General features: G+C 40.0%; 1 protein-coding gene across 2 annotated transcripts in view; it reads left to right on the plus strand.

Moving 5' to 3' along the window:
• The window catches only part of bbs9 (Bardet-Biedl syndrome 9), a 291,076-nt gene that overhangs the window by 59,886 nt on the left and 206,412 nt on the right, over positions 1-24,778 (plus strand). For both annotated transcript variants that reach the window (XM_041794515.1, XM_041794514.1), the window contains exon 14: positions 19,608-19,712. In XM_041794515.1, coding sequence (XP_041650449.1) covers positions 19,608-19,712 — 105 coding nt within the window. The remainder of the gene's footprint in view (positions 1-19,607; positions 19,713-24,778) is intronic.

Raw genomic sequence — 24,778 nt, forward strand, 5'->3', positions numbered from 1 at the left:
GCCACTGAAATGATTCAAAATAAAGTCTAGAGTCAAATGAAGTGCCACAGGTTACACTAACTCAGCATGGAAGGTGTCGGCGGTCATTTTTTAAAGAAATAAACTCAGGCACAGAAGCTGGAGCAGCATCAGAACATGCCTCCAAACTGGTTTCCACATTCGCAGAAAAGAACATCCATCAATGAGGAGTACTGACGGAGGTTTTTGGGTATGGATTGTAAATTTATGATTTCAAGATGTGAATAGCATTCTCAGGCGGTTTGAACACCATCCATTCAGCGAGCGCCCTGAATCAAACTGACCACTGCTCTCCCATGATTCATGATGTGTCCATGCAGAAATGTAATGCCTTTTACCACAGTGCATTCTTATCTGTATATATACCGTACATGACCTACACAACTGCTAATTCAAACACGATGCACCTTCTCCACAACATGCACTATATTTCCTGTGAATTCTTGTGTCAGTGCCTCCCATCCATAATAGTCATGTAGACATATTTTTTCATACGATTTTCATTTTATATGGGGACATGTCTGAAGGCACACATGGATTGTATTTAATTTTTCTTGCTTCAAAATGTGCATACATTTTATATTTTGACTTTTATCCATTTTTCTATGAAGCTTTTTTTGATCAGACATGATCTGGGAGTGGAAATGTAATATTTCCTATATCTGCAGATTGCTAAATTGCTTTTTTATTAGCAGAACAAGAAATACATTTTGATACAAATCACAATATAAAATAGTTTTCTCAAGGCAACAAGAGAGAATAAAGCAGTGTTGCCAACTTAGTGATTCTCTTGCGATATTTAGCAAGTTTTCAGACCCCTCTAATGTCTCTTTTCCAGCAACAAACCATCGACTTTTTCTGGCATTATTGGAGACTTTTTGAGACTCTGACGTGGAAGTACTTATCGTTCTTTACTCTTCTCACTGAGCAGTGGGAGCTCCCCAATTTCATCCAGCTATCTGTTATATTTCCATGGTTGATTTCCACATAATAAACAAGCACATCATGGTGTTTAAAGTGAGGTTTCAAATTAGATCTATTTGTTGTTAGCAGTTACATGATCTTGATGATTCCCTGTAGTCAGAAGGGGGCTAGGAAGTGAAGAACTGTGGTTAGGACTGGATGGGAGTGGAGGATAGTTAGTACATTTAAGCCTTTGGTGGACCTGCACACTGCAGTTATGAGATTATTTCTACAGACATCAGGTCAGATCCCTTAACGAAAAAGCGATTCTTCCCGTGGACTAACCATTTTTTTCTAGACTGAAGGACCTATGGCTGTTACCTATCACAAGCCAGGCGAAGGGAGACAGATGTCTCGAGCAGTCTTGTACTGGGCTATGAAGCTGGCTGTGCCTCTTTAACAGCTTTTCTCCCTCATTTTTCTCATAAACATACTTTTGACTGAAATGCTGATGTACTTTTGATCAAATAAACCTGAGTAATGATGTTTCGTACATGTTCAATCCTGTTCTATAAGCCTGCTCTTTAATATGAACGGCAGGAGCTGCCTCCTATTTGAGTTCCGGTTTCATTTTTCAATTTTGCTGGTATTTAATCCACATTTAAAAAAACCATACTGGTACCAAAGGAAGATTTGCTTGAGGACAAATACCAGCACTTAATACTGAGCTAAGCCAGAAGATCCACATGCGGAGATGGATTTCCTATCGCAGCGAACAAGGCTGGATGGACATCAGCCGTTGAAGCAAGATCTGAGTTTAGCTTGATAAACTGAACTGAACCAAACCACTTGTTGGAAATGGACCATATGTGACAGTTGCCTGCTGCAGTTTCCCTGTGAACTTTTATACTTTTATCCCTGATGTGCCCCATCTTTCAAGACTCAAAGGGAGCTCAAGATTATTGGTTTTTTTTTTTTTTTTTCAACTTTTTGAACTGATGACACAGCTTTAGATTAGGGATGCACCAATCCACTTTTTTCAGTTCCGATCCGATTCTGATAAATATGTGCCGATACCGATACTGATTCCGATATATATATATATATATATATATATATATATATATATATATATGTATTTAAAAATTATTATTGTTGTTAGAATAATGTGTGAGGTTACATGAGGCTGTAGTAAATCACCCAGCTCCTCTTACTAAAAAGAAAAAAAAATACAAAAATGAATTGAATTTAAATGTATTCCAAACAAATTTATTTGAACTACTACTAAAAACTACATATCAACATTATCCAGAAAACAGGCTTGAAATCCCTGTCTATAATGCTCTTTAATAAACCTCCTGCAACTAGAGACCGCTGTAGCTTCAGTTAATAGCCGCAGCTTTCCTCTCTGACCCTTCACCGGATGTAAAGAATGAGAAGCTCGACGGTGGCTAAACTGTTAGCGTATAGTAGGAAGACCGCGGTACAACAGTTTTCCAAAATAGTAAATGAAAATAAAGTGGTATGTGAGCTGTTGAGGGTTAAGCTCACGTATGACTACTCACCCTAAGTGAAAAGAGGCCAAATATAGCACAATATTAATCTGCAAAGAGGAATGAAGGCGGTCGGCGCTAGCTTGTAATGTTAGCCACGCTGTAGAGAGTATCATCATGCCAACGTCACACCTACTCTTCTTTGTGTTCTCTCATCTTTAGACTAGTTTTGACTATTCTAAATATAGATTTATGTTTAATCGACTAGGTAATTATATCTCTAAGAACATCCCTAACTAAGACTAGCTCAGTTACACACAGACTGTCTCGTGTTAGACTGCGATGCATTCATGGTCTACTGCAAACTGGAGGAATGATTTGGATCGGTAACTTGGATCAGCGCCGTCAATCAAATATCCGATCTTTTAATTACGTCTATATTGGACCCAATACCGATATTGGATCGGATTGGTCCCATCCCTGCTTTAAATATCACAACATGTTGGTATTTTCGATGGTGCCTCTCTGTCCAGAAATCACTTCCTGCTTTCAGTCTGGAGTTTTCTGTGATAAGACATCTGCTAACAGCCTATTTGAATATTTGAGAATATTGACCAGTCTCTACTTCTAAATGACTCATACCTTAATAATGATGAAACATGTCCCATAAACAGAAAAAGTTTTCCGTAAGAGAATTTATGTTTGCAGTGGAAGCTTCAGGGTCTGAACGAATGGTTAAAAGCATGCCGACAAAAACTGGAACATAATCAAAAGTAAATTTATTCTTGAGGATGCCAAGAAAGTTTTAGAAATCTTTAGGAATTGTCTGGTTGGTTTTGAGTACTTCTTGTTAGCAGCGGCTCTCATAGTTTCACTGTTTATAGTGAAGATCAGAGGCAGTGACTCACTGCACCGTCACATTTACAGCGCTGAACAGACGCTTTGTTTACAGGAGTTTAGGTAGCGGTCAAACGGGTCAGATTCAGAAGCCTCTCACTCAGCCAAACACAGACTTAGAGACAATTTACAGACGTCAAAGTCATAGAAATTCTTTCACATACAAATCCACAAACATGGGCGTAAATAAAAGCATGTATTACCCCAGTGTACTGTTTAAAAATAGACTCATACACGCACACTTTGAGTGAAACAGCAGTGAGTGTTTATGTCACGCTCTTTTGTCTTCCTGCACACAGAAACCTGGCGCTGCCTTCCACGAGTCAATCAACAGCTCTCAACTGTGAAACATGAGAGCCACTAAAACACACTCACACACATGTTCCACCTTTTTTCCCTCTCTCTTTCCCCAATCCTTTCTTCCTACCATCCCACCTTAGTGACCCCTCACTGGCCTGATTTGGCCCAGAATGGCCCAGCTCACCTCTGAGCCAGCAGAGCCACCTGGTCTGACCCTTTACACTCAAGGTTGGCCCCTCACCAAGTGTTTCACATCCTTGAAAGATGTGGAAAATTAAGAAGAACAGATTAATGGAGGCTTGGTGAGTTTTACTGAATGCTGAGGCCTGTTTCAGAGGAGCTGGAGTTTAGACTCAATGATTTTGTCCAGAAAATTGCACAGTGCTTTATGGATTGCAGAGGAAGTGGCTGAGCTGTACATGGAACGCTGCCTGGTGTAAACCATACGCAAGAACAGAATGTACAGAGACGTAAACCAGACTATCAGCAATAAAACACAAACAGTAAAAAACGACTTCAATTAGCAGGAAATGTTTTGTTAATTTTAATGCTTCACTAGCTTGTTTCCAGAAATCAACGCCCACATTTCAGGCACTTTTTAAACAGTGAGAGCATGGCTGTTTTGCTCTTGATGGCTGTTTCTGGCAACAAGTGCTTTGTAGGTGAAATTCAAGACCCTGTCTTTTTGTGCAAGATGAAAAACCTCACAGCCATAGCATTTTTTTATATGAATCAGTCCAAAACGTTTGCAGTTGCTTGTAATCAGCCACGATTGGAAGGTGTGATGAAGCTGTTGTGCAGATGGGTTTCAGTGCACATTAACAAGTGGCTTGTTAATATATGATCTTTCTCAAACCGCACCCTACAAACTCTCACTTTGTTGCACACCCTCGTGGAGTGTCAGCCACATTAAGTGGGTTTCCATTCAGTTCAGTTCAATTTAAAAAATGTTTACTGTCCCCAGGGGTGAGTTCATGGAACTGCAGCATTAGAACAAGCAAGCAAGAGCAGAAGTCTTAATAAAAAATCAAAATTGCAAAATCAAACACTATATAGAGAAAACAGACATTTTTAAACCATATATACTGCATATGTAAGTCTACCTCGAAACCTTCATCTTCTACTGCTCTGGCCCCCTGATGGCCCATGCCCGTCTCTGCAGGTATCCTCCCAGGTGCCCCCTCCACGGCACGAGCTGTGCCCCTCCATGAGATCGAGCTCAATAAATGGGTCAGTCTCACGTGAAGTTAACTCTAAGGCCCCATCCACACAGAGATGAATTCAGGAGTACATGCAAAAAATTTTTGTCGTATCGGCGTTTCATCCACACGGAAATGGCATTTTGGGAGCCTGTAAACGCTACTTTTTGAGACCGGGTCCCAGAGTGAACTAATCTGTAAACGCTTATCGTTTCGTCTCCATGTGGTCAGCCAACCGCATCTTTCTTGAAACGATTATATCATACAAAGTCTAGCCCACTTACTGGGATGCTCCTTTACCACCACAGAGAACAGCACACACCAGATGTTCTTAAATCCACTGCAGAGAATAACCAGAAGGGCAACCAGGAGAAAGTTTGTGGCAGTTTTTTTGTAATCTTCTCTCATTTGGCACAGTTCCGTTGCAGTGTTACAGCGCCATTTACAGGCTTGGGATATATACTACAGCATTTTTAGTCGTTCTCAGTGGTTCTGTGCTTACGCAGATATTTCTTGAAATGATCCCGTATTTACAGAAAACTTTTTCTAAACAAAACAGACATATATCGTTTTCATCTCCATGTGGACTAGGCCTCATTGACAGGCCTTACCTCTGATATCAAGGGGGCCAGTAGGATTGCAACCCCCCATGCCACTCCCTCAGGGTGACATCCATCAGCTCAGCTGGACCAGTAATAGGTGTATCCACCCTCACTAGACTCGCCAATGCCAGGGCGCCTCACTTCAGACTAGGCAGTGACCGCAGTCCCAAGCCAGAACCAGCTCCCTTGACATCCCAGGTATGCGCGAGCCCACCTGAAGAGAAGTCACGTTCAAGGCACCGGAGAGACTCAACCTACCTGAGCTTTACTTGTTGTGCAGGCCGTTCCTCCTCATCCAGCAGCGAGGGTCCCAAGGGCCTTTATGCAATGTGATTGTCTAGCAGCTGCAGCATCAGAAGTACCCCTTGGCATATCTTTCGTTTGTAGTTGTTTATATTTGATGTAGTTTAAGGGCATAGGGGTGCAAAGGGACCCCCCCCCCCCCCATGGACACAGCATAATCAGATTTTGTTAAAGGCATTATAAAAATCATATTAACACACTTAGCTTTTTTTGCCAAATGATCTCATTATTCAGTACATGTGAACAGTTAAATCTGTTTTCTATGTTCTGTTTTATCTGAGCATAGATAAAGCACATGACCAGAAGTGGAAGAAGGAGAAGAAGCCATGGCGAGCAGCAGCGTTGGGAAGCATTTTTGAAATAAATATTATGTGTTTTGCTCAAGGAAATGAAGAATATGACTAGCCATCATCTCTAAGCTGAGAGGAAATATAAATACTTCTATAAAAATGGCAGAGATGGGGTTAACAACAAGCAGACTGATTCCCTACTGCTGGAAACCACTTCAGGGAGCTTCATTCACCCCTAAACATTCAGGGTTGCAGTTGCACCATTAAAACAGAACTTGCATTTTTTGCCTTTCTGTGTAGAGTTTGCATAGTTATCCCCATGCATGCATGGGCTCTCCCAACTTCCTCCCACGGTCCAAGTACATGCTCCCTAACTTAATTGGTGACTCTAAATTGTCCGTAGGTGTGAGAAAACCTCATTGTTTGTCTCTGTATGTCAGCCTGGTGATTCACTGGCGACTGCTCCAGGGTGTGCCCTGCATCTAGTCCAGTGACAGCTGGGATTGGCTCCAGCCGCCCACAAACCTGCACCTTGGATAAGCCGTATAGATAATGGATGGACGGATGGAAACCAAACAATTAATGAAACATTTTTCAGGTCTTATGGAGTAAAAGTTTCATGTCTTTAAAGCTGATGGTATAATTCTAGTTAAAATGTGATATGATTTTGTGGGCTGGGTATAATTGTACCACAGGCCGGATTTGGCCCCTGAGCCTTGAGTTTGACACCCCTGCTCTATGCAGACCTTAAAGCCTCATTTTTCCTGGCTTTCCCATACAGTACTGATCCCTCTTTTGCTTCTGTTTCTCCTCTTCTTTGTCATCTGATTTCATTTGATGACTCAGTGGAACCCTGTTTGCTGTAATATAAACAACACTAAAGAAGAGGAACAGATACTAGTAGCTGTGAAAAAGCAACAGGGGAAAATGTGGCTGCAATTTAGAGCAACACTGCTGGAGTGACACCTCCCCTGTCTGTTTCTCATCATCGCTCCATCTCTTCTCTTCATCCCTCTCTCTTTCTGTCTCTCTAATCTGTTCATTTTGTTCTTCCTAAACACAAACACACACATACTTAAATCTCGCTCATACAAGATTCATGTCTTTTGAAGAGTGTTTTTTCCTTCCTCTACAGCTGCTCTGTTTGTCGTCCCATGTGTCTTCGATTCTCTGCCTTGGTGTGCGTCCACACTTGTCTCAGTGTGATGTTTGTGTGCGTTCAGTTTAAGTGAGAATGTCAGCTCAAGTTTACTTCCAAACCTGGTTGAAGGGATTTGTCACAAAGTGCTTCACAGGAAACAAAGGGCAATAAAACCTGAGATGTGTGTTTGTGCGTTCTCGTGCTGCTCGGTGTTTTTAGGGGGGGAGGAAGAGGAGGGAGGTAGCGCCTTCTGACTTTTATTGTTATTCCACTTTTTATTCGTCTCAGATGGCGACTCAATCCCCTGTTCACCACACACTGCCTCCTTTGTTCTCCCTCATATTTCTACTTTCTCCCTCCCTGTCTCCCCCTTTTTCTCTTTTTTCTGCTTTTCTGAATTTCTCTCTTTCCTTTCTTAGATTTCTCATGCTGTCACATATCTTTATTTTACTTTTTCCCCATCATTACCCCTCCACTTCCCTCTATCACTGACTTTCTTTTCCTCTCCACATCCTCTCTTCCCACTGCTTCCTTTCTCTCTTTATTTCCCAGCTTCACTTCCTCTCTCCATGTAGTCTTCACCTGTGTAGGAGTACTTAAAGGAGAGTGGTGTATGAAAAGTGTTTTGATTTCTTAGGTGTTTGTGAAAATAAAACCCTGACATGTTTGCAGGTCTGGTTCTAGATTCTTTGATCCAGAAATATTCACCTTTTGCAGCTTTAGCAAATAAAGCTGACACTCCTTGAATGGACCAAGTTTATAAGGATGTTGATAATGATCATGCAGATCACGGGTATGTAAGCTGTGTCCTCTGTGGGCGTGGAGCTCATGCAAGAAATGGCGTGCCATCGTGGTGCATATCTACAGAGCACCAGACATGACATGGTCAAATAAAAGGTAAATTGTGGCCACAATATAGCTATAACGTGTGCACGAAACACTAATTCATGGCCACAAAATACTAATTTGTGGCCACGACATAAGTATAACGTGCACACAAAATACTAATTTGTTGCCACGAAGTAGGTATAATGTGCCTACGAAATACTAATTAATAATATTAATATCATTGCTGGACATCTGGGTAAGCAAATCAAGCGTACCTTTCTATCCCGGCATCCAAGTCATACCTCCGCTGGTAAAGCAACCTGGCGCTCAATATCTGTTCAAATGCCTCTCAGTAATAATGGTTCCTTGCAATGCCAGGCTTTTTTTTTTTTTTTTTTTTTTGGGTCTTTGTAGCTCATTCCCAGCCTAAAATAAAATTCAATAATACTATCCCTGTCCTTGTGTAGCTCTAGCCCCTCTACTGCCTCTACCTTAAACTTCAGAGAAGGTGCACTCGATTCGCTTACCCAGCTGTCCTGGAATGATATTAATATTATTAATTAGTAATATGTGTGCATATTATACCTACTTCGTGGCCACAATTTAGTATTTCGTGCACACATTATAGCTATATTGTGGCCACAATTTAACTCTGTACATACCAGACAGTAAGTCAGAATAGGTTTTCCTAAAAACCTTGGTACTTCTGGTGCTATTGAGAGTAAAAATAATGGATATCGAACAGTTTTTAACAGTGGTTTTCAAACTTTTTTTTGCCCAAGGCACACCACTTACATGTCCATACAAAATAGCTTCTTATGAAATGTTGAATGCTAGTTTTAGGTGCATTTTTGTGCATCCACAATGTTTATAAATGAAATCCTAGGTCAGTGGCGTTTAAGATCAGACCCTCAGCAGAGATCCGACCTGATCCTGACCTGTAGAGGTCAAAGGTCAGTGTTTAACACCTCAACAATGGTCACCTCTGATTCTCCCTTTTGCCTCTGGATGTCTCACACACTCTCTGAAGAAGCAGTAGCAGAGCAGGAATGCCTCTGAACAAATGTACCCTTCAGATTTGTTTTTCTCTCCTTGTTTAGCCTTTTATATTATTTGCACATGTCAAAGAAAGGGCACACACTCACTCACACACCCCTTTCTCCTCTCCTTGTGTGGTACAGATCCCCATCTCCAGCCCTCTTGACCTTCCACCTTCTCCAAACAGTCAGCACTCGGTTAAACCTGAGCTGTCAGGAGCTATAACCTGAGGAGAGTTTCAGCACACAGACACACAACAAGAGATGGAAATGAGCGATTATTTTCAGTGCTGCCTCTTACACAGAAGTTTGAACAAACATCACTTAAAATCAATCTGAAATAAACACCCGATACTTCTGCCTAACGGAAAGGATATCGAATCACTAAAACCAAGTGTGTTCTTGATGTCAGCGCCACAAGTCAACCGTGCAGAACAATAGGCAGAAAAAGCCACTCTCTGCCTGGGTTTTTAAGTGGGATCTTACCTGCACCATTGTTTAATTCAGTTAGCCCCATGGCTGAACAATGAGCTCTGGCAACTCTGAACCACCCCTCTTCATGCTGGCTTACACCCTGCAACCATACCAACCCACAGGCACTTTTTATCTTACTGTCTCTACCACATGGCCATCACAGCCCAAATACCATTACCACATTGAACAGACCCAGGCTCCGTACATGAAGCTCCAAGACGTGACAATGCTGATACTACCTACCCTCGCCCCTAATTGCAATGACAAGACAGCTCATGCCAACAATGCACATGAAAAACATTGGCAAAGAGAACCCAAGAGATAAGAGAGAGCTATGTCAATAAAAGTGAAATGGATTCAAGTAGAAGAGATGATTAGGACTTCTTCTGTGCATGAGGAATAAAGGGAGAAAATTTGAGCCTTCAAGGAGCCCAATGGTCTCTGCAGACATGCTCTGTCACCAAGTGCATCGAAGAGCACTTTAGTCATTTATAAACATGCATGTTGCACACCAAATTAAACAGAACAAATCTAGCTACAAGTTCATATAAACAGTTTTTCCTACAGCAGTAATGATTCAGACATCATGCAGGTTAATTACTTCATGCTACACACAAAATGGTATAAGCTATGACTCCAGAAATACCCTTCAAGTCACTCTAGTTGGTGTTTTTTCACTTATTTACTCAAGATAAATCTCATCCACTTGGAGTCAAACTTCACTTCTTTGGATGTTGTATGTAGATGTAGATGACATCTTCTGAGCAGCATCTAGAGTTTAAACGGCACAGATGGTGCCAAATGAGCTTAAAAAGTGCCAGTTTAGTGCATTTGAAGATTCTGGAACAATGTTTGCCTCAACCTCTCTAATTTTGCTCTAGATTGCTCTATTAGCACAAAAGTTGGCATGGGGAATGTGAAGATGTTTTTTATGGGCTGCTGTTGTTTTGGAGCTGCAGCTACATCATTCCTAAAGGATATTTATTCTTGAATTGTAATATTTTTAGTGGAAACTCTGAAGTATTTCATTTATTTTCGCCAACTTTATTGATTCAGACCAAGTGCTGAGGTTTGTCCAGTTCAGATAGTTTATATATCCCTCCAGCAAGTTCTGGATCCATCCCAGTTTAAGATACCCAGAAGACCTTAGAGGGTCAGATGCCTCAACCCCCTCAGTTGACTCCTTTTGATGTGTAGGAGCAACAGTTCTACTATCCAAGCTTTCCACCCCATCTCCAAGACTAAGCCAGGTCCCCCTCCTGAGAAGTCTCCTTTGGACCACTTGTACCCCAGATCTCATTCTGCTATGACTAAAGGTGAAGGCTGGAACAAAGACTGATTGCTAAATTAAAAGTTTTGCCTTCTGGCTCAGCTTCATCCTTACTGTGATACCCTGGTACAATGTCTGCTACACTACTGATGCTGTATGAATCCCCCTGCCAATCTCACAGTCCAACATTTATATTTGCACTCACAGTTCTGAACAGATCTCATGAAGGTTCTCTTTAATATGATACCTTGCTCATTCATATAGGCCTTGCAGTTGCAAGTATATACTCCATTAATCATGGGCATGGCATTTTTGACCCAGCATAGAGGCTATTTCTCAACAGGTAAAAAAAAAAATGGAGGAAAAAAAAAGAAAATTAGAATAAGTAAAGTGGTGTGGTTTAAGAAAAGAGGCGTGGATGAATGTTGGGAAAATGTCAGTAGCGAAGGAGACGTACTGAATTGGGCGCCGTTTGGGGATTTCTGTCTCCTCTGCAGTTTGTTTTCGTTGGCTCTGGTGTTAATGGGTTAATGTGCTTTAGAAATCTGGGACCAGTCTGAGCAGTCTCACTGGGTCGGATCTCCAGGTCACACAGGAGAGCTCTTACCTGGAGCTCACAGGTTGGACAACGCCCACGGCAGCCTCCTTGACCTGTCCATATGTGCCTGAATATACGATGACAAGCTGAAGAGAAAAGAGACAGAGATGCATAAAGAAAGAGAGGAGGAGGAGGAGGAGGGATTACTTTGTGTCTTCTTTGGTGTTGTTTGTTGCTCTTAATGGGCCTGGGAACACTTAAAGCACTTAAACCAGTCTGACCAGTTTGACCTGCAGGTCACGCAGGTTAAAAGCCTTCTGCTGACAGACAGAATGACAGGGAGGGAGAGAGGGAGCATGGGGAGAGGAAAGGAAGGATGGAGGGAGATGGAGAGAAAAGGGGAGGCAAGGATTGAGAAACGAAACTCTAGGAAACAAAGAGGGAGGATGAGGAGGAACAGATGGACTGTGCTTGATATTCTGGAAGTTGTATGCCAGAGCAATCTCTTATCCTGAGCAGGGATTTATTGATGTCTTGTAATGGGTTTATATACAACCGAGTCAGACAATGAAAAAGGTGTTTTCTGGTAAACTTTCAGGGCTTTTGAAAATCCTCTTTGTCTTGGCAATATTTGACTCCCAACAGTCACGAAAACATTCTGTTTAAAAGCTTGCCATTTCCTTGAAAACATTAACAATGCTGTCCATCATGTTGTTGACTATTTATGCCTCCAGTTGAGCTCTTCTTCAAATCCGATGTCCCTTAAAAAGGAGTACAATCTCCCACTTACTGACCATCTGTGCCTGGATTTTCAACAGCCCCCACTTTCAGCCTCTTTTCGTCATATTTTGAAATCTAAATCCAACTTTCCCTGAGGGAGGCAAGACAGCATATTCTTCTGTACTGTATCATGTCACATTGTATTGTATGTTATTGTGTCATACAGGGTACTATGGTACTGTATGGTATGTTATGGTATGACATTAATATTGCATCATTTTGCATTTCATCAGTTATCATCACATGGCATTGCATTCCATCACATTGTAACATAATATGGAACCAAACTTTGGTATGCTGCAGCCCAATCTAAAACCTGAAAATCATCTGGGGCCCTCATATAGCCATGTAATGAGACTCAAAGTATTAATTTTATGGGAGTGTCAGCATTTAATCCAACACTAGTTAAACTTAAACGTCAGTTCTGTACATCAGAGAAGATAGATCATAAAACATAACATTCAGGTGAAAACTTCTTGCTCTGTTTGTTCCAATGCCTCACTGACATTTTGAGGATGGTTTTATCTAAAGTGACTTACATCTGGGACAGGTGTTCCTGGTGTCATGGATCTTGCCCAAGGGCCCACACTGGACACTCGTGCTCTGACTGGGATTTGAACCCCCAGTCTCCCATACCATGGTCAACAATGTAAAAATCGAGCTATCCAGTGTTAACATTAGGGCTGGTAGCATTTATAGATGAATTTGTCACCTTTAATTGATCTGCAAATTAAATGCATTTAATTCTTAAGATTACATGACTTGCATGAGTTTATTACCCCTTTTAGCACACTTTGGTTAAGTCCTGTAGCCACAGTGATGTGAAATAATGCTGCGTTCCATTTGTCATCTTAACTCGTATTCTGACTTGTTTTTCCGACTTCTGACTGGAAGTGGCAAATGGAACGTCTCTCAAAGTCGTATTTACAACTTGTTAACTCGTATTGCACAGAGCACCCCAACCTCGATGTCCCATCATGGTGGCACAAAGTATTAAGTGTAGTAAAAACTTAGATTTTGACCTGTTTTCAGAACCTTTAGCTATTCATCAGTGCATTTTTAGAAATTGTAGACACAGCACTACCCTGCAGTTCCATGTCGTGTCCATCAACAGTCTTTTAATACATGAAGTACTGCAGAACATGTTGTCTTAAAGGTTTATCGACTAACAACTGATCAATGATGCTAAAAACAATGATAGGCTAACGCAAGAACGGAATACGTCATTTTTCCAACCTTTTTTTGTTGATATATGTGAAGCACATACATGCATACTTACAAACATTGTTTAAATGATTCACCTATGTATATACAAATTAATACTCTGTATAAATACATACATGGTGTACCTGGAAATTAAATAAACATATTTAGGGATTCACTGATGTCCAGAGTTTTCATTGCTTTTTTGTGTTTCATTCCATGTAATGAGCTCATATAATATTCTATTTCCATGTTTAAAAAGTATGTTTTGTAACTTTTTATTCCATTTACACTTGTGGATATAATATTTACCAAAGAATACAAGTAAATTCAAAATATATAGCTTTTGACAGTTTCCATTTCCATTTTCATAATAAAAAATTACATCCTTTTCTTTCAACCGAACTTTGGAGCCAGTTTGTACATCACAGAGTTGCTCTACATCCAACCAAAATAAGCAACTATGGAGACACTCATTTTATCCCAACTCGTCGTGGTTATGACAAATGGAACGCAAACAACTGGGAACTCCATATTTGCAGACGAATGTGACGTCATTCCCAGTTCCGACTTCCGACCTCCGGGGTAAATGAAACGCAGCATTAGTCCACCACTGTTCCTTAATGTCTCATTTCACTTTAAAAACTCACAGAAAGCTCAGAGGTGGTCAAAAATCTTCCACACCCTGTGATCAAAACCGCTACCTGAGGCTTTTTGTTTTCTTTCAAAATAAAAACAGGTCTTTATCCAAACAGGAAGTCAATTTCCCCTTAGTTTAAAAACTTAAATGAGTCAGGAAAAGCTTTTAATGCAAAATAGGGGAATTTCATTTCAATGGAGAAGCAGGAATACAATTTCATTGTATACTTCATGTGCCATGACAATAAAGGTTTCTAATTCAAAATGCAAAATGCATTATCGTGTGGATCAGTGATACTCAACACATGTGGCTCTTTTGTATGGATTTGTGTCTCTTTTATGTCTGTATTCGAAATATTATTTCCCCAGAAAACCTTAAAAAAGGGAAACTTTGACCTCAGAAATTATCTGTTGCAAGTTACATTAATCAATTTGTCTCTCACACTTATACAGTATGCTTAAATTGTCTACAGTTATTTTTTTCTGTATATATCCATTGTCCTTCTTTGCATTTTCCCCTCCTTCTTCCCTTTTTTTGTCACTTTTATTCAATTTTTGCTGCTTTTAACCCATTTTTGCCACTCAACCTTCCACCTTTATACAGTTTTTGCCACTTTTATCCTGCATTTCTTTTGCATTTCCCCCCCTTTTTTTGCAACTTTTTTGCCCATTTCAGCTGCCTTTTGCCATTAAAAGCCACTTTTTTTCCCCATTTCTTCCCATTTTCACCACTCTTTGCTGCTTTTGGCCTATTTTAGTCACTTTTCAGTAATTTTTTTTCCTATGCTTTTGATGTATTTTTTTGTTTGTTTGTTTGTTTGTTTGTTTGTTTGTTTTTTCCCATTTTTGCCACCAGCGACTCATTTTTGTCACTTCACACACATTTTTGCCACTTTCTGCCCTTTTCTTGCCACTTTTCCCCCAATTTTTGCATCTTTTCACCCAGTTTTTCCACAGTATGCCTACTGTACCCCTATTCAACCATTTTTTGTCATTTTTTGTCACTTTCTTGCAGAACCTGACTGATACGGGATTTTTGGGGCCAATACCGATATTGGGGGCAAAAAAAAGCCGATATCCTATACTAGTGTATCAGCCAATATCTGATATATTGGCCGATAAATGATATATCAGCCAATATATGAATGAAAAACGTTGATATACACAGGAAACCTATTCAAAATAATTTTAATAAAGACATTAACTTGTGAATTTATTAGCCCCGGAAAATCCTGCATGGCAGTATGAAGTGAAGTGGGACGCTGTATAGTAGTCTTATATTAATGGTGGACATGGGAATTAACAGTTGCATTTATCTTTGTTTTTCTTCTCAAAGATGCAACTTACACAACTTTAAAACACTGTATAATAGTTTTATATTAGATAATGGTGGACATGTGAATTAACAGTTGCATTTATCATTGTTTGCTTCACAAAGATGCAATCTAGACGCCATTAAAACGCTGTAATACGCTCTCTAAAACCTACGTGAAAAAACTAGCATGCTGTCCTGGACATGCCCTAACAGTGTGTTTCTGCAAGGATGTTATCATCACGGGGCACTAAAGTGTACTGTTATTTTGTTTTATAAAGTCACAGCTTACCATGGACTTAAAAAAATGCAGTTTCTCTCACCGTTTCTCTGGTCTTAGTCCTCTTCTTTGCTGCAGCCGAGGCCAGGCACTCGTGCTGAGTTCAGCAGGGACACACAGGAGCAGAGCGACAGAATCCCTGCGCAGCAAAAACGTTAATATATCAGCTACATATTGGCCGATGTTGATTAATCTGCAACAGGCTATAATCGGCCCGATTAATCGACCCGCCGATCAATCGGTTGGGCTCTACTCTCCGGCCATTTTTGCCACCTTTAACAGATTTTTATTGCCTCTTTAACCCTTTTGTGCCACTTTTCACCACCTAGATTGTGGCTCTTGCAAAGGTATTTTTCAGCAGATTGGCTCTTTGGTTGAGTAACACTGGTTTAGAGTCTAACTTCTAATTTTGTTTATGGTTTATGTTACTATAACGGACCTCTGTGTGGCCCACCAGGGAGCCATAACCCGCACTTTGAGATAGCATAGAACGATGCATTATGTTGTGTAGATATATTGCATCTTATATGATAAGTATGGCATTGTATCATATTTAATCATGCTGTATTGTGCTGTTAAGTGTCGTATTGTGTTGTACCACAATGTATTAATCGCAAATAGCAGAGCATTGCATAGCCCGTAATAGTATTGCATGCATTGCATGGTGTGGTGTTGAATCTCTTGGTTGTATATTTCATAGTATTGCATCAACAGGTGTGCACATATTTTTAAATGATGTGCTTTTTCCACTCAAAAGGAGCAGATAAAGAACAAAAAGAAACCAAGTAAGATATGGGAGGAAATTTTTGATTTCTTAATGTTTATAAAAGAGCAAAAACATTAAATGACATGCTCACTTGCACGTATATTTGTTTCTGAAAGTAAGCGATACGGGCACTGATGGCCTTTTGGTGGCACCCATGTGGTTAACCCTTTAAGTGGGCGGCTTGTCTGACCTGCAGCTCCTTTTCTGTTTCTGTTACCCTAATCTCTCTCCTGATTTCCTTCTCTATCTACTGTCCTATCATAGAAAGTCAAAAGTTCTACATATCTTGAGGTTCAGTTTGAATGACTAATTGAACATGGACAGGGATATTTTATTAAACTCTCATCAGTGGCTTGTTTAGCTGTGGTGGAGAGAAGAAGAGTTGAAGCGAGAGTAGTTCGGGAGAAAGAGGTGAAGGAGGGAGAGGAGTAAAGAACACAGAGAGAAGGTCACACTGTCAGGGCGTCTGACAGAGTGTGGAGAAAGTCTCTGTCTGCTTTTTATCATTTATCTTTTCTTCTGTCCGTGGGAGGGGAGGTGTCGTCGTCTCCCCTTTCATCTCCTCTCATCCATCTCTCCTCTTCCCGCGGCGTCTGTCCTCCACCTGAGAGGATCTCTGAGTGTGTGTGAGAGAAATGAAGATCTGTACTGCTGGGGTGAAATGAGAAAGGAACATTGTCAATATTCTCAAACACATATGCGCTCTGTCTCTTCAGTATTTAATTCACATGGACATCGTGCATAAGGACACACACAGACAGATGAATACTTGAGGTTTAGTCACCTGTAACGGCTGAGCTCAGGAACATCACGGCCCATTACACCAACACACCACCTCTGAGAGCATGTGTGTGTATGACTGCATGAAGCCATTAGCTGTAATATATCCTTTCCTCTCTGTCTCTATTTGATCCCTGCCTTTTCTCTCCACCTTGTTTGCTCTCTCTCTCTGTCAGCTTTGGGGTATTTGTAGGAAGCTACAAGTCATCGCCCCTCTCTCCTGCCACATTTAACCTCAGTGTTGTGTATGCCTGCTCTTGAATAGCAGTTAAAGGTCTGGTCAGTGTTGTTAATCCTCTGTCTTCACCTTTTCTGGTGATATTTAGCATGTGTATGTGTTCCTGTACATAGAGGGCTCTGCTCAGTATTAGGTTTGCTGTATCCTGTCCTGTCCACACCTACAAAATGCTGACTCTGAGATTGTGAGTGTGTGTGTTTTTTTGTTGGCTGCCATGTTTCCTCTTTGGTCGTTAAATGTCTGCTTTTTAAAGAGAACCAGAGAGAAAAGAACAGAAAGAAAATGTCATTGAAAGCTACATTCAAATCCAGAACAAACCAAACGCCCACACAGAATGTTCATGAATTTAAAAATTCAAGTTTCAAAAGACTTCTCAGATATAGTGCCTATAAATATTTTCACATTTACCTTCATGTTTGGTTCGAGCTTCATAATCTGCAGCTGTGAAATTTTAAATAATGTGACTCAAATTAGTGTTTTTATTCATTTCACATCTTAAGTCCAAGTTTTGATATCCTGTTTTTTATTTTAATTGGTCACAAAACACAAGACTATAATTCCTGTGACCAATAACTTAAACTTCAAGGAGGGGTTTGTGTGCTTCAATAACACCCTCATCATTAGCAAGGCCACCCACAAGGGGGATAAAGGGGAGCGCTTTCTGGGGCTCAGCCAAATAGGAGGCCCATGGAGGTCAGCAAATTCATGATCTACTTTAAAATTAAGCTGTGATAATTTTAATTTTCTATGCCTGAATAACAACCACTTTATCAAAGCAACAAGTCATTTATGAATTTATTTATACTAAATGATGTGGCCTTCTGCAAAATGTATACTCTTTTCTTTAAACAGAATAAAAATGTGTTCAAAGTGGCAAAAATGGGTAAAAATTTGTAAAAAAAAAAAACAATGGCAGAAAAAAGGTAGAAAGGGCTTAGTGGCAAAAATGAGCATAAGAAAGAGTGAAATGTGGTTAAAATCTATAGAAAAAGTGGTGAAAAGCAGTTAATAGTGGCAAAAATGGGTGAATGGTGGCAAAATGGGCAGAATAAGTTGTGGGAAAGGTTCAAATATTTGCAAAATGGCTTAAATTTGGCAAAATGATTGAAATAAGTTAAAAGAGGCCTAAAATAGTTAAAAGTGAAAAAGTGTTGACATGAAAAAAAATGGTAGGAAGTAACAAAAGTGGCAGAAGGAGTGGTGACAGGGGGTTAAACAGTAGAAAAAATGGTTTAAAGTGGTAAAAATGGGTTAACAGAGGCAGAAAAGGGTCAAAAGTGGCAAAAATTGGTAAAGGTGGTTATGAAGTGGCAAAAATAGGTAAACAGGCAAAAGTGGGTCAAAAGTGGTGAAGATTGGTAGTGAAAGTGCTAAAAGAAGGATTTGAAGTGGCTAAAATGGGTCAGAAGTGGCAAAAAAAGAAGAAAAAGGGGTAGAATGGTTTACAAAGTGGCAAAAATGAGTATAAATGGCAAATTTGATTAAAAGTACACAAAATTGATGAAAAGTGGTTAATAAAGTGGCAAAATGGGTTAAAAAGTTGTTAAAAGATGTTTCAAAGTGAAGAAATAAAGAACTTATCATCAATAAATCACAACTAATAATACAATGTCTTTAGAGTCCCTATTGGTTTAACGGCCAGGCAGCCAAATACTTTTGTCCATATAATGTGTACCCTCTGACAAACTGAGTGCATGTTTATGATAGATACCTTATGAATGTGTGTACGTTTATAGCAGCAGCACCACTTCCTGTGTTTTAAGATGTTGTAAAAGTGACAGAACTCATGTAATCTGTCAAATAAACTGCCATCAAAGGACTCAGTCGGGGGGGCAGATGGCCAAGTGGTTAAAATTTGCCCCATGTACGCAGGGTGGCTTCTTTACTGCACGTCTCATCCCCACTCTCTCATCCTGTGTAGGACTCTATCCACTCTCCTCCTCTATAATTAAAGACAAGAAATACCCAGAAATATATGGCAGTGCGCTATGGTCCTTGTTCAGGTCATTGTAATGCACTCTGCTTAAATGTTTTATGCCATCAGGGAGATGCCATTGGGGATGGTGCAGGCTAAGAAGCAGATCATTATATAAGCAGTCATATTTCAATTTCCATTTTTTTTCCTAACCTTACATTCAATCACCAAAAGAGACACAGGCCCTCCACTTCTCACTGAACTTTTTGCCAAAGATCGATTACATTTATGCTAGTAAGGCTGACTTAAACCTCACGGATGTTTGTCCAAGGTGGGCACAGATGGTTCTGTGGGCCTTTATTCCTTTCAACAATTAATGTTTTATTCTTATCTCTCTGCAGGTTTTGGCGGCTCTACAGTTGTGGAGTTTTCAGCTTTCCTCAATGGCAAATACCCTCCTGCTGACCTGACCGGAGACATCACAGTGTCCTACAGCTCACCTACAGGTAAAACACAAATTTATGACCGTTTCTGAGTTTATAGCAAACCATTTTTTAAAATTTGAGCTGGACAGAGTTTTCTGGAAACAACAGAGCAAAACAACATAAAGTTCTTCTCTTCCATTCTGTTTTTTTAGCTGTACCACAAATCTTTCTCACTCAAGCTAAAGTTCTCTCTGTCAATGCCCTTTTTTCCACAGCATCCACTTGTGTTTTTAATTTAATCTTGAATCAGTTGCACCATTTTTAATTTTTTTCTCAGCCTGTCGTAACGTCACAACATTTCCACCCATTAATCATCACGTTTTCCTTTGTCTCAGAGTCTAGTGCTTACCTTAAACTAAAAAGTCACATGGCGGTTCACTGTTGAGTATTTAAATCAAATCCATGACTCTCTGTAACTGCATTAACATTTCTATATGAGTAAAATGTTGAATTTAGTCACAGTCTGAGCTGTAAAATCATAAAGCATCCTGTGTTCTGTAAACAGCTGCTAACAGAGCACTGACTTGACGTAAGGACATCTGGGCTGTTTCCAGACGAGCCCGGTTCATCCCCCTGCTCCTTCCAGGCATCTGTTTCCAAGCCCTGCAATATTTCTGGAAGATATTACTTTCCCCTTCAAACCAACAAAACCCACTTTTTCTCTCAAATGTCACAGATGACGCTTTTTTAAAATACTGATTTCAGCATTTGTTCAAAAAGCCACTCATGAAAAACAACAGTGTTTTCACGCTATTGTTTCTCTTGGATTACATTTGCTTTGGCAGGCCTCTTTTAGCGGAACAGCTCCTTTTCCCCTGAAGCACATTTAATGTGAAATGTCTGGAAACGTTGGGAAGTGTTTCTTTTTTGTGCAGCGTTATTGTGATACTAAAAATAGCTGAAAGTAAGCAGTATTTCAGTGGGTTTGGAGGCCAGGCAGAAGGGGTAGAGTATGTCGGAGGAGAGTGATGTTTTGGATGGGATCTATTGGACTGGAGGTACGGCTGGAAGAGGTTTGTTAAGAGTCAGAGGAAGGAGAGGCGTGCTAGGTTGGACAAAAGCACAGACATGACCTGGACTTGGAGTTAGACCAAGGAAAGGAGGGGAGAGGGGGAAAGATACAAAGGAGGGAAAGTATTTTGAAGGTTTGACACTAGTTGAGGTGATAAGACCAGGTGATGGAAAGAATTCAATCATTCTTCACCAAACTACGCAGACCTTTCTGTATGGATGTGATTTTGTGAATTTAGTTATGTCATGTTGTAACAGAAGAGAATCTTCTCAGAATATAGAAGTTGTCTTGTACAACATTTTTCTTAATTTTAAGCAAATGACAAACCCTCACCCTGAAAAACCACCCTGCTCACACAATAGACTTAAAATTGTTGCAACTGACAGGGATTTTCCAATAACAATCTGCTGTCTTTCTGTTACTCATAAAGAAACTTCTTTATATAGAATGTCACAGAAGTGTAGTATGTTGACAAGTGGTATCCAAAGCCCAAGATGATTTTTTTTAAAGTATTGTTTTGTCCAAAAAAGTATATATATGTAAGGCTGACAGCACTGACATGCTAATGTTGATGAAATTAAGGCCCAAAATGGGCACGCACTGTTCTAGATCACATTTATTGGGTGCTGTTTTGCTGTTTTAGGCTCGCCATGTTAAGCTACCATTGTCTAGTGTCTTCCTGCCCTACGTCCACCACTGTGCTTTAGGGGTGCCAATTTCAGCACCAATTTCCTTAATTTTGGGGGATTGGCCATCTGATACTTACATATGAAACGGATCTTATCCACCGATCTTATCTACCTCTACCTACTAAAATGTGAAAAAAAGAAAGACTAAAGGAACTTTTATAATTTAGTAGTTTGGACAGCAATGCTCTGAACTTTTCATTTATATTTGAGAGAACTACCTCATGTGCAGTTAAAACAACAAGTTTGTATCGTTTAACGGGTATTGTTCAATGTTTTTCAATAAAATAAGATTGGAATATTGAAGGTGTATGCTGTCAGTTATAAAAAAAAAAATGGTATGGCCAAAATCGGAATCGGCAGGTCAGGCTTTTTAAAGATCAGTGATAGGCCAGAAAATTGCAATCGGTTCACCCCTACTTTAAAGGTCACATATTATGCAAAATACACTTTTTCAGGCTTTTCTAACAAAAAACACTTCCCTGTCCACAATCCCCCCCAAGAATCAGAAAAATCCATTCCCTCCCTCGTGTCTTTCTCCACCTTTCAGAAAATGTGTGCTGAAACAAGCCATTCTCAGATTTTCCCCTTGTGATGTCATTTGGGGAGTTAGCCCCGCCCCCAGGATTGTCCCTCCCTGCTTGGAAGAAAGTTCCTCCCTCCTCTCCTGTGAGGAGGATCAAGAGAGCCCAATCAAATAAGCCACATCTATTTCCTGAGAGGGGCGTGGTCAGACAGCTCAGTAACATTTAAAGCCACAGACACAGAAACAGCTCGTTCTGAGCAGGGCTGAAACAGAGGAGTTTTCGGACATATAAAAAATCCTTTACCGGAGTGTTTTTTCAGCAACAAACTTCACAGGCATGTTTTGAGGACCTCTGAGAACAATATAAACTTGTCTTAAAGGGGTAAAATATGTGACCTTTAAAATCTCACAGACAGCTTAGTGGACAAGTCAGAGGTAATTGCAATTGTTTGTGGTATCAAACAGTTACTTCCTCAACTATATCTTTTGGCTAGGTTTTTCTAACAGCCTAATGGCAGACAAGAACCAGCCCACTGAGCTGGACTTCCTGTCAGCTAAGCTATCACTAAAGCTAGCCCCCTGGTTTACCGATAGGCAGCGTCTGCCTGTCAAGCTATCTGTCAATCAAATGAGAAGTGCTAATCGTTCCCCAGTGAAGTTTTTCCTAAATGTAATCGGAACGATTGTGGTACAAAAAAATTCACCCCCCCATTCAGAGAGAGCACATGAAGACATTAGCTAATGAGACATGTTTGGTTTTTTGGACCAGGCTGTAAACCAGTTTATTTCTAGTGTAGAAACAGCTTTTTACCAGAAGTCATGTACCATGTGTACATGACTTCTGGTGTTTCTGCAGCCAGCCTCAAGTGGACACTCGCCCTATTGCAATTTTTTGCACTTCTCCATTGGAGAAGGAGATTGCCACTTGGGTCTGGGGGGTCGTCTGTCGGAAGCAGACAACCTGACTTTGTTTATATTTGGTTTCGCTTTGGTTGGTTTAATTTATAGTTCTGAAATGGATACTTAATATGGACACTTTTGATTAATGTCAGAAATGGTTAAAAAGTAAAATATAAATAAAATTGAGGCAACCTTTTTTATGTAAACAAAAGATAATCAAATGTTCAACAATGGTTTATTTTTTTCCTTTTTATTTTATAAGCTAGAGAAACATTCAACAAACATGATATAATTCTACTAAAAGGCTGACTGATGTGCTAATTAGCTTAGCCACGAAGCATAGACTGGACATACATAAATTACAGAATCCCATGTTTAGGTTTATTGATTTAGCACACATGAACAAAAATGGTGCAAGGAGGGAACGAAGCCCAATGGGCTTGTACAAAAGTAGAGATAATGGGTTTTAAAATATGGTTGAATTGCAAACTAGCTGTTGGACACAGCTGAGATTAAAAGAAGGGGTCCCCATGAATGCTTGAAAGACCTTGTAAGGTGAAAATAAATCTGTATTTAGGTTTGTTGTATGACAGGTCACTGTGTTGTGAACCCCTAAATCAAATATTAGTCAAATGAAAAATCTAAAAGTTTATGAAATTAAGCTTCAAAATCATGAAAAATGAGGTAGTAAAATCTGCTCCAGGGTGGTGCGGGCTACTGTTGAATGAGCTGAAGCCACGCCCACTCAGGAAAAATATGATCCTCTCAGATTAAAAAAATATTACAATCTGAATGTTGGCCTTATGAGACAAAGTCTATGTTTTGGCTCAGACCACTGTGGCTGATAAATTTTACAAATTTACCTTAAAAAACAGCATTTAACTGACTGTTAACTTTCAATAAAGGCAGTGACATCAGGTAACAACAGACTGTACTGAGATGAACTGCTCTGTGATTTTATATTGTAGTGTTAGAGGGGCGGGGTCATTCCCCACTGTTGGCTCGTGACATCATGAGTCCACATATTTGCCTCCCCACATTAAACCCAGTGAGGAAAGAGGTGAAAAACTTTCTAACAGTCTAAAACCAGAATTCAGTCACGTGTAGATCTCAGTGTTTTCACATGTTTAGAGCAACCATATTCCAACATATCTACTGTGTTAGGAAAAAACTTTGGATTTCACTTTACGGGGTCTTTAAAAAAGTGGGTAGTTCTTGTCCCACTCATACAGACTGGTTCAGAAGCTCTTGTTTCAGACTACACTGGTTTAGCAGAGCACTCATTTGAATAAAGTCAGCATAATAAAAAGCATCACTTTGACTTCCTTTTATCCGGCAATCTACAACTAGAAGAACTGCTTCACATTGCTGATATGGAATTTAAAATTGGTGTGTTAAAATGCATAAATTCATATTTTTAAAAGCCCTGTGCAAGGTATTGTTGGTCCTTCAACTTGGTGCACAATCACTGTACATGTGAAAGCTGAAACTTTTGTTTTTCTGTGAACAAGCAATGAGTTTCCCCTATTGCTATGGTAGCATAACCAGTTAAATGTGTTAAGTAGATCTTGATGCTTCAGTGCTACCAGCTCTAAATACTGGATTACTGTCCCCCCATTCATATAACTGCTCTTTTGGTGAGACCAGCTAATGATGACCTAACAGAGAAAGATCAAAATGAGTCAGCAGATACAGAAAGTATCCCTCCAGTATTTCTATGTGAACAGAGACGATTCATTCACACAGGAGGGCTCAGGAAAGAATTAAACTTGGTCTAACTGACAGCTCCCCCTGCAGTGGTTTAACACAGGCCTTCAGAGTGCTCATGCTAGGAGTTAGTGAGATAAGTGTTTGTGTGGTTGTTACTGTGTGTTCCTGCAGAGCTAATCTCCATTAATGCCTCGTCTCCTCTCATCCTCTAAACGCTCTGTCGGTATGGGAGGAATGCATCACTTTGTCTCCA

This window comes from Cheilinus undulatus, linkage group 8 (genome assembly GCF_018320785.1).
Source record: "Cheilinus undulatus linkage group 8, ASM1832078v1, whole genome shotgun sequence".
Lineage (NCBI taxonomy): Eukaryota > Metazoa > Chordata > Actinopteri > Labriformes > Labridae > Cheilinus > Cheilinus undulatus.